This window comes from Capsicum annuum, chromosome 7 (assembly GCF_002878395.1).
Source record: "Capsicum annuum cultivar UCD-10X-F1 chromosome 7, UCD10Xv1.1, whole genome shotgun sequence".
Classification (NCBI taxonomy): Eukaryota; Viridiplantae; Streptophyta; class Magnoliopsida; order Solanales; family Solanaceae; genus Capsicum; species Capsicum annuum.
In genome coordinates, this window is record NC_061117.1 from 3,816,793 (window position 1) to 3,834,170 (window position 17,378).

General features: G+C 29.5%; 1 protein-coding gene across 5 annotated transcripts; it reads right to left on the minus strand.

Annotated features, from left to right (window-relative positions):
* Window positions 1-1,004: 1,004 nt before the first annotated feature.
* Window positions 1,005-16,959, minus strand: LOC107877600 (serine carboxypeptidase 24). Of its 5 annotated transcripts, none has more exons than XM_016724284.2 (9): window positions 16,581-16,959; window positions 11,288-11,395; window positions 11,069-11,164; window positions 7,897-7,989; window positions 7,718-7,803; window positions 5,163-5,578; window positions 3,661-3,756; window positions 3,126-3,231; window positions 1,005-1,320 (listed from the first exon to the last, which is right to left on the minus strand). In XM_016724284.2, the coding sequence occupies exons 1-9, from the start codon at window positions 16,879-16,881 to the stop codon at window positions 1,180-1,182; spliced, it is 1,443 nt and encodes a 480-aa protein (XP_016579770.1). In that variant the 5' UTR covers window positions 16,882-16,959; the 3' UTR covers window positions 1,005-1,179. The 5 variants fall into 5 exon arrangements, 2 of the variants coding, with proteins under 2 accessions (XP_016579770.1, XP_047271082.1); XR_007057535.1 differs by lacking the exon at window positions 1,005-1,320 and adding an exon at window positions 4,539-4,615 and having other exon boundaries at window positions 3,197-3,231; window positions 16,581-16,927; XR_007057534.1 differs by lacking the exons at window positions 1,005-1,320; window positions 3,126-3,231 and adding an exon at window positions 4,477-4,615 and having other exon boundaries at window positions 16,581-16,927.
* Between the last annotated feature and the right edge of the window lie 419 nt (window positions 16,960-17,378).

Sequence of the window (17,378 nt, forward strand, 5' to 3'; positions counted from 1 at the left end):
TCCAAAAGAATATTAGTTAAGTAAAGGCTATTTTAAGAAAAAAAATTTATTTGGGGCTAAAATTTGAAAGTCACCTTAATTTGGATCTATTTTTGAGATTCACCCGTTTACACATATACACATGTGTAGTTGATAACCCGTACATTCAGCTTTCGCTTTTAAAAACACATACATACATATACAATAAACCTCATATATATATACACACTATACAATTAAAATCAAATAATATAACGTGCAATTATCAAAATGTTGCATTATGAAGTGTATCAAACTCACTAATTTTCTAGTCATATAATACTATACTTTATTCAAAATACATACTTAAAAGTCGCATAACCATTTAAACATACAAGTATTATGAACTACGAGTTACAATTTTTTTCTCTATTTTATTATTTTCAAATCAATCTACATCACACAATGAGACAAAATTATTTTTTCACTTATTTACTTTAATTATTATTTATTTTTATAATATTTAAAATTAAAGAGTCCTAAAATATTTTGGTAAGAGAGTAATATATTTTAAAAATTGAGGAGTGCTAAATTATTTGGTAATAAATATTAGGAAAATTAATATTTAAGGAGTTCTGAAATATATGGTAAGAAGAACTGTTTTCTCAAATTAAAAATTCAAACCAAATAATATTCTTTTTACAAGACTTTGTTATTCAGTGTTAAAAATTAGATTTACAATTGAATACCATCCAATACTCATCATATTAAAAGAAGAGAAATAATCATCCCATCAATTAATGAACACTTGTTATTGTAGTTTTAAGAAAATATACCAAAACTACAACAATTTATTCTTTTTATACTTTGTATATTCAAAGAAAGCACGTAAACTTAACTAGTAACATATAAAAAAAGTAAAGATATTTTCTCATGGGCTAATATTTACTCCAAACCAATACAACTTTTAGATGAACTGAAGTGAATTAAAATGAACTCAAATTGATAAATAAATAAATAAATAGTTGCCTTGACAATTCTAGATATGTAGAAAAATTATTTTTGGTAAAATGAGTTTCAGTACACAAATTTCAAATGAATCAATTCTAACTCTAAATTTGCAAAACTCCCATAATTTTCATGGGAGCTATAAAAATTAAAATTACTTTTTTGGTCTCTCAACTTTTTCAAGATTGCAATTTTCATTTGAATTTTCTCAATTTATTTTGGTAATTCTTTGCCAGTCAAAAATGACTCAAAAAGAATAAATGCTCTTTTAGGTTGAAATAATGGAACTTCATGGCCAGCTCCTCTAATTGTTGCAAATGTAAGTCCATCATACACCTCTGTCCATCCTCCCACCTACAATATAATATAATGTGACAATCAGAGACGAATTAAAGATTTAGGATTTGTTGTGGATGACAAAAATAATTTTGACGCTTATCATAGGTGAATTCAAGATTTAGGGTTTGTTTATTATGACTTGGCACTAATCAGAGACGAATTAAAGATTTAGGGTTTGTTGTGGATGACAGAAGTAATTTTGACGCTTATCATAGGCGAATTCAAGATTTAGGGTTTGTTTATTATGACTTGACACTAATCAGAGACGAATTAAAGATTTAGGGTTTGCTGTGGATGACAGAAGTAATTTTGGCGCTTATCATAGGTGAATTCAAGATTTAGGGTTTGTTTATTATGACTTGGCACTAATCAGAGACGAATTAAAGATTTAGGGTTTGTTGTGGATGACAGAAGTAATTATGGCGCTTATCATAGGTGAATTCAAGATTTAGGGTTTGTTTATTATGACTTGGCACTAATCAGAGACGAATTACAGATTTAGGGTTTGTTGTAGATGACAGAAGTAATTTTGGCGCTTATCATAGGCGAATTCAAGATTTAGGGTTTGCTTTGGACGATAGAAGTAATTTTGGTATTTATCAGAGGTGAATTTAAGATTTAGAATTTGTTTATTATGATAGAAGTCGTCTTGGCACGGATTAGAGACAAATTTACGATTTCGAGTTTGTTTTATAATACAGAAGTAATCTTAGCGTTTGTTAGAGGCAAATTCAAGATTTAGGGTTGCTTTAGATGACATATGTAATTTTGGCGCTTATCAAAGGCGAATCAAAATTTAGGGTTTGTTTATTATGATAGAAGTCGTCTTGGCACTAATCAGAGACGAATTCAAGAGACGAATTCAAGGATTAGGGTTTGCTTTGGATGACAGAAGTAATTTTGGCATTTATCAGAGGTGAATGTAAGATTTAGAGTTTGTTTATTATGATAGAAGTCATCTTGGCTTTAAGATTTCGAGTTTCTTTCATAATACAAAAGTAATCTTAGCGTTTGTTAGAGGCAAATTCAAGATTTAGGGTTGCTTTAGATGACAAATGTAATTTTGGCACTTATCAGAGGCGAATTCAAGTTTTAGGTTTTTTTTATTATGACAGAAGTCGTCTTGGCATTAATCAGAGACGAATTTAAGATTCTGAGTTTGTTTCATATTACAGAAGTAATCTTAGCATTTGTTAGAGGCAAATTCAAGATTTAGAGTTTGTATGACAAAGTCATCTTGACGCAAATCATAGACGAAATCAATTTTTAGAATTTATTTCGTATGACAAAAGTAATCTTGACGTCTATCAATTTAAATAAATAATATGATATTTAAATTAAACTCTAGATAGTTCTAAGAAAAATAACTTTCGCCAATAAAAATATTTTATGTCAATCCGAGTGACAGGAGCGACGTCCTTGTTCATGATAAGCCCCACGTCGGTGGAATGAGGCAAATATGAACTTCTTATATGGATTTAGGCAATTCTTCCTGATGAGCTAGCTTCTTTTACGGTTTAAATGAACTTCACAATTATTAAAATACTCAATATATATATATATACACACACACACATACACACATACCACCACCAACAACAACAACAGCAACAACAACAACAAACCCCGTATATTCACACACAGTGGGGTTTGGGGAGGGTAGAATGTACGCAGTCCACACCACACCTCCGAAGAAGTAAAAAGGTTGTTTCCGATAGACTCCCGACTCAGGACAAAATGATAGTAAACAAAGTCGTCATAAAACATGAAACAAGATATATATATATATATATATATGTATATATTTATTTTTATGTTACCTGATTTCCAGAATACCAAGGATACCATGGAGTTTTAATCTTGAGATTAAGATGACTTAGTGAAAATCTTGTGGCAGTCACTGGTACTACTGAATCTGTATCCCCACTGCATTTAAATTCAAAAAAAAAAATTAAAAATTATTTTTTATTGAAAAAATAACATAAACATACACCTTAACTTATCATATTTATATAAATTCTCACCCTTACAAAAATCTCAACTAATTATGTATTTTTGTTGGACGTATCAGGGAGCTAATTTTGTATCTCAACGGACCCTAAATCAAAAAGAATGTATAGGGAGCTAATTATGTCTCTTAAAAGGAAAAAGTGTATCTTCTTTGGATTTATCGGTAACTAATATGCAGACAAAATCGAGAATTTAAGTAATTATGTAAAATATTAAGATATTCTACAATTAAACTCCAAACTGTCGGAATTCAATTTGACCTTGTTGTAGTGGTATAACACATTTATAAAACTCTATAAAATATAATTAGTAGGAGAGATTAATTAATTAATTAATTAGTTTTACCTGAACACCCATAGTTTAAGACCAGCAGCAATTAATTTCTTGTATATTGCTAGCATTGAATCATCAGAGTCCTTCCAATTCTTTAACAATATATCACTGTTAAAAAGAAAAATAAAGTTGTCAAAAATGTCCACTTAAGGAAATCAATATACCTGACCTAAAGGACAGTTCGGTTCACTAAAACTCCCGTTATGCACAGAATTCGAGGAATAGCCGGACCACAATTTGTGGGACATTTAACATATGGGGGTTAATATTGGATAAAATCAATAAAAAAGACAATTCGGTGCACTAAAGCTTCCATTATGTGTAGGGTTCGAGAAGGGCCCGACCACATGAATCTATGGTACGCAACCTTACCTTGCATTTCTGTTAGAGGCTGTTCGGGGAAGGACCGTACCACAAGAATCTATTGTACGCATCCTTACCTTGCATTTCTGTCAGAGACTGTTCACGGAAGGGCCCGACCATAAGGATCTATTGTACGCAACCTTACCTTGCATTTCTGCCAGAGGCTGTTTTCAAGGCTTGAACCCGTGACCTACCGATCACATGTCAGTAACTTTACTAGTTACTGCAAGACTCCGATCCTCTTCCATTTCCTCAATCAATGTGGGACATAAGAATAACCTGGCCAAGAACGGGCGGATCTACACTTAAAAGTTAGATGGGTTCGGTAGAACTTAATAGCTTTAGTCTAGATCCTATATTTACTTCAAAAAATTCATTTAGTACATATAAATAACCTATTCAGAATCAAATAAGCAAAAAAGGGTCTGATTCAAAATTCATAAACTTACAAAAACAACAACATACCCAGCGTATTCCCATAACATGGGATCTGGGAAGGGTAAAGTGTACGCAGTCCATACCACTACCTTAGGTGAAGTAGAGATGTTATTTCCGATAGACACCCGGCGCAGTCCTTGCCACTACGTCAGATGAAGTAGAGAGACTGTTTCCAATAGACCCTTGACTCAGGACAGATAACAGTATAACAAACAAAAAAACATAAAATCAAACAATAAACTCTTGCACATATATTCCGAATTCAAAAAACTTAAAATTCTGAATCCGCCGTTATCGCAAAATGTACACAGAACATACCACTACCTCAGATGAAGTAAAGATGCTATTTCCGATAGACCCCCGACTCAGGACAGATAACACTACAACAATTAAAGAAAACATAAAAGCAAACAACAAACTCTTTGTACATATATTCCGAATCCATAAACTTAAAATAACAAAAACAACTATCCAATGTATTCTCACAAAATGCGATTTGAGAGCGTAAAGTGTACACAAGTCATACCACTACCTTAGAGAGGCTGTTATAAATAGACCCTTGACTCAGGACAGATAACAGTATAACAAACAAAAAACATAAAAACAAGCAACAAACTCTTTGCACATATATTCCGAATTCATAAACTTAAAATTCTGAATCCGTTTTTATAGTAAAATATAAAGCATATAGAAGTACAAGATTACATGATTACCTGCAAGCAGTCCATTTGTATGAAATCCCAGTGACATTAGCATGCATAGCTCTTTGTACATCATGTCTATTATAATATTCTTCTGCATAATTCTCAGTACAAGGATCATATCCAGATAATTTCCTATGAATAATTGTGTTCTTGAATCTAACATACTTATTATTATTATTTAAATTTGTTTCATTTTGCATAATTTTGCAAGATGGTGTATAAATACTATATTGATCAATGTGACCAAATTCATGGTTCACTGCATAACTCACTGATTCATCACATTTTTTTGAGGATTTTTCAGATGTGAAATTGCAAAAATTTATGATTTTTTTGTATGTTTTGTCTGATATCATTGAGTGGCTCCACCAATATGTCACGGTGCCAATTCCATCATATTTGTTATCAGTAACTGCATTTCCAACCTGTATATTATTTCAATTTTCATTAGTGTATAGTATAATTTCTGGCTATGTTGTTCGGATTCTTCGAAAATATCGATGGGTGTGTGTCAGATACTTCAAAAGTAGTATATATATGAAGTATTCGATACAGGTGCGGCAATATTTTTGAAGAGTCGTCTAAGCAATAGGGAGGGTATAGTATACACAGTCCATACCACCAGGGGCAGATCTGCACATAATTTTTTGGTGCTCCGGCACTCACTAAACTCGACACAGAATAGGTATAATTACATAAAAAAATATATGAAAATATGTATAAATTATATAAAAGCACCCACTAAACAAGAAGTTGGTTAGGTGCACTGAAATTTAGGTTGATCTTAAGACTCTCCACTGATAGGTGTGCTCGGGTTCAAACCTGGTTGAAGTGATTTTTTATTTTTTTCTGTAGTAAGTACCCACACTCCTTAAATCTGAGTCCGTCACTGCATACCACTACCTCCGAAGAAGTAGAGAGGTTGTTTCCGATAGACCCCCACTCAGGACTCAATTTTCATGAGTATGTAGTATAATTTCTGGCTATTGCTCGGACTGAGGTTGTTTCCGATAGACCCCACTCAAAACTCAATTTTCATGAGTATATAGTATTTCTGGCTATGTTGCTAGGACTCTTCGAAAATATCGATGAGTGTATGTCTGATACTCCAAAAGCAGTATATATATGGAGTATCCGATACAGATGCGACAATATTTTTGAAGAGTCGAGCAATATAGATTTCTAGGAAATGTAAAGTATACGCAGTCCATACCACTACCTTCGAAGAAGTAGAGAGGTTGTTTGTGATATACTCCCAGCTAAGGACTCAATTTTCATGAGTATATATGTAGTATAATTTCTAGCAATGTTGCTCGAACTCTTTGAAAATATCGATAGGTGTATGTCAGATACTTTAAAAGTATTACAAGTATGGAGTATTCGATACAAATGCGGCAATATTTTTGAAGAATTGTCTAAGAAATATAGATTTCTGGGGAAGGAAAGTGTAAGCAGTCCATACCACTACCTTCGAAGAAGTAGAGAGACTATTCCGATAGACCCCTCGGTTTAGGAATATAGATTTTTTGGGAGGGTAAAGTATCAGCAGTCCATACCACTACCTCCGAAGAAGTAGAGAGGATGTTTCCGATAGACCCCCGCTCAAGACTCAATTTTCAAGAGTACGTAGTATGATTTCTGGCTATGTTGCTCGGACTTTTCAAATATATCGATGGATGTATGTCAGATACTCCAAAGTAGTACATAAATGGAGAATCCAATACAGGTCCAGCAGTATTTTTGAAGAGTTGTCTAAGCATTGATATAGATTTCTGGGGAGGGTAAAGTGTACATAATCCATACTACTACCTCCAAAGAAGTAGAGAGGTTGTCTCCGATAGACCCCTGATCAAGATCCAATTTTCATGAGTATGTATGTAGTATAATTTCTGGCTATGTTGCTCAGATTCTCTTAAATTTCCACGGGTGTGTGTATGATACTCCAAAACAGTGGATTTTTGAAGTATCTGATACAATGCAATAATATTTTTGAAGAATCGCCCGAGCAATATTGTTTTTTGGTCCCTCAATTATCAATGAATTCTAAATTTTGTGGTTGTAGTAGTTAGTTAAGTACATCTAACCTTCAATTAATTCACTAAAAAGAAAGAGTAATTTCGTCGAAAATGTTTCAGATAAATTTTCCATCGGAAATACCTTAAAGAACGAGTCAATTTTTGACGTAATGGCCGTTGAAAATTCACGTTTTTATTGTAGGAATTAAACTGCATGATTTTGATCCCTTTATATAGAAAATATATGATGCTTAGACTATTTACAAAAAAATATATTATACTCGACTACGAAGAAATAATACAAATTCAACATAACATATACATAGTTATTAAATAATTTAACACTAAATAATTCGTTAAATTTGTGAAGATTCAAAAGTAGATGGATCAAAATGTAGATACCAATTAATTGAAGGTTAGATGAACTTAACTAGAAATTTTAAGGACAAATATTGGAATCTATCAATACACGAGGGACTAAAAGTGCAAATTTCACTTACATTAAAGAATATTAGTATTAATTTTTATAAAATTAGATGAATTACTTACTATAAATCCTTTGAGATTTATGATAGGATGTGAAAATTTCTTGTTATAATTGAAAATTGCTTCTGCTAATTGAGGAACATAATGCCCTGCAAATCCAAAAAAAATATTAGCAAAATTAATTAAAAAATATCACCAAAATTAATTATAGAATTAGATTTTTTTTTTTTTCATTAGAATACCTGCATAACTCTCGCCAGCAATATAAAAATCTCTATATTTATATTGAGGAAATCTTGACATCCATCTGGTGAGGAATATTAGTGCGTCCTGAGCTGTGCCAAAAAAATAAATAGCTCTAAAAGTTAAAGCTAATATGCCAATGCTAAAATATTTAATAACGTATTTTAGACTCCTAAAATTTAAGGCCTCAAAAAATTTTAGTTGTTAATTTTATTTTCTCTTGATAATGTTGAATATAGTAATGGAAAAAAAACTATCATAATTCAATAGAAATATTTTGAAATTTTGAATTAAACTATTCAAATTTTTATTATAATAAATAATATATTCACAGTAACATCTAAGGTAATGTATTGAAAATGCATGGTTAATGTATTATTAACTTGAATCAATTCTTATTAGTATAAATAATAATATTATTATGTAAAATATAATACTACACTAAAAATAACAATCGTGAAAAAAAAAATATTAATATTTTATTTATTTTGTATATGTATGTTTGTAAGGTTTCAGATTAAAATATGATTTTAGATCACTAATTTTATTGAGATTTTCTTGATCTAGAAGGATTAATTTAATAGTTCAAGGGCAAATATGAGTCCATAATTGAATGACAAGAGTAAAATACTTTTTTTTTTTTTTTTTTTTTTTTTTTTTTCAATATCAAACAATCCTCCACAAAATTTTGGATTGTAATGTAATAATTTTTTATTAAATTCAATTTGCATAAAAAAATACTTAAATTATAGTTAAAATGTCAGTAAATTTACAAGACATGTAAAAAGAGGACTATTGACTAAATAGTTGTCCCAAAAAATAAATAATCGGTGTAAATTTCTTAAGACCTGCTCCTTTTTGTTATATTAATTTTAAGTTTTGTTATTTTATTCCTATTTTTAAAGTTTTGCAAATATGCTTTTTGATCAATAAAACATTACACTGTCATTAAAAGTCTACAAAATTTAGACCGTCATCTAATATTTTTTAACAAGACTTCATATTTGTGCATAAGAAATTTTTGGCAGATTGTAACTAATATTTTCTCAGAAGACTTTATATTTGTGCATAAGAAATTTTTGGTAGATTATGTATCGATATCTATAATTTATAATCTATAATTTATCTATAATATATTAAAAGTCTGAAAACCCTTAGAAAAGTGAATCAAACGTTTTGCCCTTCATTAAAATCAAACGTTTTGCCCTTCATTAAAACACTCTGCAATAGACAAAACTGTCTTTTCACCTATTTTCTTTCATTATTATATTATTAAATCAAGCACTCCTAAAATTATATGGAAAACCCTGATAAAATAAATATATGAAAAGATTAAGAATCTTAGACTACATAAAATATATGAATCCTAAAATATATGAAAAAAAATTAACATTCCTAAAATAGTATATGTAAAGAATCACATTAAATTCTTTTTTTATCTTTTTCAACGTTTTCTTTTGATTGCAAATTTTAAGCTTCTTCGGATATAGTGGTATGGATTGCGTACATTCTACCCTCCTCAAACCCCACTATGTGGGAATATACTGGGTTTATTGTTGTTGTTTAAATTTACCTTCAAAATAAGTTCGTTTTTTTTTTATTGTTGCTGTAAATTAGGCTTACCAAAATTGAAAATCCTTAAACTTCTAAGATGATTTTTTCATAACCTTTTATTATTTGTATTTGCCTTAGTAAATAAATCATTAGTGATTGATTCTTTAATATGTTTGTGCAGATGAAAAAAGATTTATGTGAAACATGTGGACAAAACTTCGTATCGATTACAAGTGAATTTAAGTTATGTTTTTCTATTCTAAATTTTATTTTTTATTCATATTAGTTCTACTTCTGATTATAACGTAATTCATGTTAATACTCTTTTATCAAAAGCATACTTACATTACAAAAAAAAAAAACTATTGAGATAAAAATAAAGTGAAAATTGTGATTTCTCATAATACCAAATAAATCATAGTGTCAAACAAGTATTAGACAAAGTCATTAGTTGGCTAGAAGATAAAATATAATGGTAATTAGAGATTTCATGCATTAGTAAATCAAATTTATACGTGAATTCATTCTTCCATCAGAGATAATTTGAATTGCTCATTTTACGTTTTAGTATCGTCATCAAGACTCTAAAGTATATTTTTCCTTTCAAAGTATAACATTAAATAATTGATATTTCAATATATCATATTTTTTTAATTTTTTGTCCATATCTTTATTTTATAATTTATGATTATTTATCTGGAATAACAAGATGCATGAAATGGAATGTGATTTTACTTGCCTTGACCTGAACAGTATGAAAAGAGAGAAATATGATAATTTTTTTTGAAAGGTAAGCTTTTCTTTATCGAGAAATTAACCTTACGTAACTTTAAATGGATCCAATTCATAAAAGTAGAATTTTAAAGGTGGATCAAGTATATTGTTCGATATAAATGATAGAAATTTATTTCTTTATATACACTTACTATTATCTTAATACACACGTGCAATTGACTAGTAACTTTAAAAGGTCTGTGAACTATAAGAGATATAAAAAGAGGACTATTTACTTAGACAACTAACTTAAATATTGGTCCATCCACCCTTTAAACTAAAAATAGCCGATTGATATATAATATAAGTATAGAGAAAATGCATTATTTTCATTCTAAACTATAAACGAAATTACCGAGACACACTCCAACTTAAAGGGGCTTCCATTATCTGTGCTAATTAAAATCATATTTTTGACAATCTTAAAGCTTATGTGGCATATACGTGATACACTGCGTGAATCAACATACTGAAGGTTTACGTAGGCACACGTATGTGCCACGTAGACACTTAAGGATTGTCAAAAATAAAAGGGGTAATAGGACCCCCTTTAAGTTGGGTGTGCCTCAGCAATTTCGTTTATAAATAGTTTTAAACAGTGAATCTGATTGATTATTTATGTAAGAAACCCCACTTCTTGTTATATATACCGGCAATATAATTTTTCTTGACTATCATTGTTCGTTATAATTTAACATGTTGTAATATATTACTCTTTTTTAAAAAAAAAAAAATTTATTGATCTCAATTATCATTTGATAGTGTACAAATTCGTTTAAAATTATTAGTGTATATAAGTTAAACCTTTTATAGATAAATATAAATAAATAAGTATATATGTACCTGTTCTTTTATCTCCAGAATCTTCAAGATCAGAGCTTGTATTTGTATAAGAAAATCCAACACCAGCAGGAGATTCCAAGAAGAGTATATTTGCCACTGCATTTATTAATAATTTTTGCAAATTATATTCTTTCATTTTTTACTGATATTTTTCTTTAAAAATTATATTTAATTTATATTGTTTAAATAAATAAAAATATATATAAAAAATAGTTTTACCTTTATTCCAAGAATATTTGTTTAAATAAAGAGAAGAACCATTTTTATTGATTCTAAATGGACCTATTTCTTCTGATGCTCCATATGCAACTGATGAACAACCTGGACCTGCATATAGAAAAAAAAAATTCTATCTATCTATCTCTCTCTGTATATATAAAATTAACCTAAATAGCAGTTCACCGATTTATTTAAATTAAATGACAGGTGAATATATAGTTCAACATATTAATTATCAAAAAAAGAAAAAATTATGAAATTTATCGCTCAATAGCCTATAACTAATCGTAACAAAGATATTTTTTGTTGTTCAGCAATAGAAGTTGTCTGTCGTTTTTCTTTTTCTTTTCAATTTTTCATTTTGGTTTCACATATGCATTTAGTATTTATATTAGGGTTCGATTAAATTTTTGGTTCGCGCATTGCACAAGTATGTTTCCCGAGGACTGGTAGTGGCCGGTATGGACTGCATACATTTTACTCTTTTCAGATTTCACTTGGTGGGAATACACCGGATACATTACAGTTGTTGTTATTGCATTGCACGAGTCATTTCTGAAGGCGACTTTGTCAATAATTTTTTTAAAATTCTCAGAGGTTTAAATACGATACAACTGATTAAGAATAGACGAATCTCAATCATCTTGCCATGAATTATCTTAATTTTTTTTTTTTTCAAGTTAGTTGTATTTGAACATGATTGTATTTGGATAGAAAGATGTGGAAAACACATGAATTTCATAATTTCTATACACAATCAATTAATGAAACAATCCTCCATAGCTCATTATTCACCTACCCATCCCTTACTATCATTTATTATTACTACTACTACTTTTTATTTCTCTTTATTTTAAATTTTTCCAACAGTTAGCTTCATGTTATTAATTCACAAGACAATGACCCTTCACTATTTTTTTCCGCTCGGTGTTTGGTATTCGCATTGAAGTTTTGATTAATTTGGATTGCGTACTACATGTACTAACGGAATCAGATTTTTCATTGAGGGGGTTCAGAAATAAACATACGAACTAGCTGAAGAGAGTTCAACATCTACGGTGTATACATAAAAAATATTCTTAACAATTTAAAAATTATATCATTTTTCATCGAATAGTGTTCGAATAAACCCGCTGGATGAAAGGTGGCTTCGCCCCTGACTGTATGGTCTATTCTAGAGTTGACGCTCCCAGTAGAATTTTCTTTATACTTGGGATTTAAACTCGAAATCTCTAATTAAGGGTAGAATAATTCCCCCGCTGCACCACAACTCATGTTCGTGCCTTCACTTCTTTTTTTTTTTTTTTTTTTAAAAGAAACCTTTTTCTTTTTATTTATGGTTCAATAGTGATAGCTCACATAAAATTCACCAAAAAATTAAATTTTCCAGTCATGTACTTAATTTCCCTATCATCATGATGACCAACATTATTAATTTTCTCTTATTGGTAGGTTTCTGAATACTCATGCTCTATATTGTTACCATATTACAATTTTTTTTAGATATTTATATTAAAGATCAACTAATTTAAATTTGTATATATTGCATAATCGGTACAGAAAAAATATGAATATACCTTTGATCTTTGAAAAATGATACAGATATATCCCTCGTTATATTTTAGGGACAATATACCCTCGCCGTTAATGAAAATGTATAAATATACCCTTTTCACTTATGGAGGGAAACGTATTGATTTTCTATTCGCTAGCTCTTTTTAATTAAATTAATTCCAAATCCGACCCAAATTAATAAATGTAGAAAATGTCGGGTTTGGTTTTAATTTGGGTCGGTGTAGGCTTTAATTTGGGTCGTATTTTGGATTAATTTAACTGAATTTAATTATAAAAAGCTAGCGAATAGGAAATCAACATGCGTCCCTCCGTTAGCCAAAAGGGTATTCGTACCTTTTCATTAATAGCGAGGGTATATTTGTACCTAAAGTATAACGAGGGGTATATTTGTACCATTTATTAAGTTCAGGGGTATATTCATACCTTTTTCATAATAGGTATTTAGAGGAAACGTTCCTAGCATGATTTTTTTTTATTCAAATTCGAACAGAAAACCTTTAACTAAGATGCAAGCATTAGTAACAATGCCAGATCCAGAATTTAGGGGCCGTGGGTGCTCGAAAGGTTCGAATACATATATTGAGTTTCAAAACGTTAAGGTTTTGCCTGAAAACTAAAACACCCAACTATCATCTTGACTTACCGAATGCTTTTCTAAATTTTTTATCAAATTTTATATAATTTTTTATATAATTATACTTAATCTGTCTCGAATTTAATGAGTGTCAAAACACTAAAGTTTTGGCTATAGATCCGCTCCTGATTAGTTAAACACATGATTTATAGGTCACAATATGATTTTATTTACACAATATGATTCTTCAGAAAAATTGTTATCTCCTTCTTTTCAATTTTTATTTTTATGATATATTTTTCTTTTAGTCAATTCTATAAAGAATAACATATTTTTAAATTTGAAAACAACTCACTTTACACTTCTAATTTTCACCATTAATTTTTATAACCAGATACATATTATGATATGTTTTAAGGGAACAAGTTTTAGAAATTCTACCGCTACACAAATATTATGATCATGACATATCTTATATTTAGTCAGTTTTATTTTACTTAACCTTCTTTGACTTGACACGCGTCTCAAGAACCTAATAATTGAAGATGTATTTTATAAGTATGTCAACCCTTTACAAATTCAAACTATATGTACATAAATTATTGGCATAGAGGGTGATTTTATTTTCTTACTTTATTGTATAAAGAAAGAGATAAGCATTTAGTATTCTCGGAATTATGATCAAAGTTGCTACGATACACTTTAACTTCATAGGAGTTCTATTACCTTCCTGAACTTAATTTTAGTATATTTTTATTACTTTTTTGTGCTGACATAACGCTTTTATTACATAAAATAGAGCCCACGTCAAAGGTGTTACGTCAGCTAAAAAAATCGATAAAAAATATCACGTCAGCTAAAAATATTGATTAAAATATACTAAAATTTAGTTTAAAAAAATAATAACACCTCTGTAAAATTAAAGCATATCATAACAAATTTCATTATAACTCGAAATATTAAATGCATAAGAAAAGTTTGGTGAATGGTAGAAAATGGAAAGAAAAGTACAAAATAGAGGGAAAGGAGTTCTACTTTTTTGTTAAATTTGGAATGTTGTACTTTGTTTGTTTGTATCATAAAATTGTGGAACAAAATACGAAAAAGCATAGTCCAAAAATGCGGCTTTTTGTACACATACAAACAAGGAATAAACTTAGAACAAAAAAGGAATAAAAAGAGTATGATGATATCACGAGCACTTATGCATGATCTTTCATTTTCCAACATTACTTTTTATTTGGTGATATTCGTATTAGAGTTTCGACTGATTCAGATATAAGTCGTGTAAGATATATTAAATAAAAAATAAATATATTTTTCAATTATAATAAATAATATGTATATATTCTTTGTCATAATTTGGATATATATATATCTTTATCGTTAATGAAATGGTACGTAAATGCCTCTCCACACTAACAGTTAATCGTTTTGGGTAAAAAAATTAAGACGAAAAAGGAATAAATATATCCTTGAATTATGACAAATGGTACGTATATACTCTCCGTCATGCTTTTGATACACATATGCCCCTACCGTTAATGAAATGGTACGTATACGTCCCTCGCACTAACGATTGGGGCATATATGTATCCAAAGTATGACGGAAGATATATACATACCATTTATCATAATTCGGGGGTTCATTTATCCACTTTTTGTTTTAATACTTTGTAGAAATATACTGATATGTTGTTATTGGATTGTTAATTAAAGACGAATTCAAAATTCACATTAATTAAATTTAAAAGCAATGTAATCGACTATATATATTTATATATATAGTTTAAAAATATTTTTCTTTTACCTATTAAGTATTAATCCATGTATTTATTTCATATATTATAATTTCCATTATGTTTGAACCTTACTCATAAGCACATGTATCATGTGCTGTCCTTATTTCATTATCATTTAATAATAATTATTGCTTTAATTTTAGTTTTTGATTAAATATCAGTATTTTGCATGGATAATAAGATACTAATTAATGGTTTGCTATTAAGAAAATCAAGAAATTCTTGTTTAATTTTCTTAAAATACATAAAATAACTCAAATCTAACTCAGAAAAAGTTGTCCAACTTTCCTTAATTTATGCAACTGAAAGAGTTCATATGCAACAAACATTTATTATTATTTTTCAAAATAGTATTTCCTCCTTTTTAATTTATTTTTTTTCTTATTTTTCATGTTAACCTGTTTAAAAAAGAATGTTTGTTTTTAATTTAGTTAATTCTTTAATTGAACATTCCACGCATCACATGTTCAAAATTATAAGGTTAAAGAATATTTTGGTACACTCTACGCATCTTTTAGTTTAAAATCATAAGATTCAAATTCAGTATAATATCAAAATTAGATAAATAAATTAAAACAGAGAGAGTATAACTTCTTTCCTCCCTAAATTCAAAATTTTAAGTCAAAGTACTAAAGATAGAGAAGATGTTAAGATTCTACCAATGCTTAATCCATTATGTTTAGGAAGGATGAATGATAGAGATAAATTCAGAATTTAAATTTTATATCATTGTATTTTTTAATTATAGGGTCATTGCGAATTCAGAATTTAAAGCTTATGAATTCGTAAGTAATTTTTACTTTTTTTAATTATCGAATTCTAATTTAAACAACATAGTCTCACAAGGTGAGGTCCGAGCGCAAGATAAAATATATGCAAACCTTATCCTACCTACGAAGTTCGAGAAATTGTTTTCAAAAGACTTCAGGAAACACAATCTTAATTCTTGAACACGGTTAGAGAAATTTCTAATAATTATAGAATTCAGAATTTAAAGCTTATGAGTTCGTAATTATAAGGGAAGTCCGGTGCACTAAAGCTCCCGTTATGCGCAGGATCCTGAGAAGAGCCCCACCACAAGGGAGTATTGTATGCGGTCTTACCTTGCATTTCTGCCAGAGTTCGTAATTCTAATTTTTTTTAAATTATTGAATTCTAATTTAAACAATATAGTCCCACAAGGTGAGGTCCAGGTGCAAATAAAATGTATGCAGACCTTATCCTACCTCACGGAGGTAAAGAAACTATTTTCAAAAGACCCCAGAAAACACAAGGTTAAATCTTGAACACGTTTAACGAAATTTTTAATAATTAAAAAGAAAATTAGAGTATACTAACTAACCTCCATTGAGCCAAAGAACAAGAGGTTTCTTTTGAGGATGATTAGTAGCTTCTGTCAACCAATAAAACAAAGCTCTTCCATGGCTTTCATTGACATTAACATAGCCAGAAAATTGTGAAAATGTAACCATAGGTTGTCCTGGAAGTGATGTTATCTTATCCAATTCTTGTTCTTTTGTTGTTGTTAGGGCAACAACATTAGTACTAATGGTTAAAGAAAAAATAGTTATGCATAGTAGAAATTGGATCAAGAAAAATGGATGATGATTTGGTTTAGTTTGGGATGATGATGTCAATGCCATTGTACTTATTAGTTGTTGCTCTATCTTTGAATAATATGTATGTTACCTAAAGAAGGTAGGAGTATATATACATAAGACGAGATGAAGGTTACTACTCCCTCTGTATCATTTTATGTGTCGTTATTTGGCCAGACACGAAGTTTAAGAAATAAATAACGATTTCATAAAGTTTACAAAATAATGCCTTTTAAAGCCAATTTGATATTTACTTTTTAGTTGTTTTTTCTTATTAAGTGGGACTCAATAAGGACAAAATGAGAATGATGTCATTAGATTGTTGCTAAATAAGGAAAGATGACATTATTTTTTTGGGACGAATCAAAAAGAAAATAATGACACATAAAATGAGACGAAGGGAATAGAAGTTTTTGTTTGTTTGGTTTGTTTTGGTTTGTTTAGAGGATGGGATTGTGGGAATTAATGAGGGGAGGTATAGATGTGCTAATAATGAGTTAGATCCACTCAATAGGCCGTCGGAGGATCGCTTGAGAAGTTTC

Coding starts and splice junctions, on each gene's coding strand:
- LOC107877600 (XM_016724284.2), bottom strand. CDS start 16,881: ATGGCATTGACATCATCATCCCAAACTAAACCAAATCATCATCCATTT. Junction 11,165..11,287: donor CAAATATTCTTGGAATAAAG/GTAAAACTATTT, acceptor TAATAAATGCAG/TGGCAAATATACTCTTCTTG. Junction 1,321..3,125: donor CTTGGTATTCTGGAAATCAG/GTAACATAAAAA, acceptor ATTATATTGTAG/GTGGGAGGATGGACAGAGGT.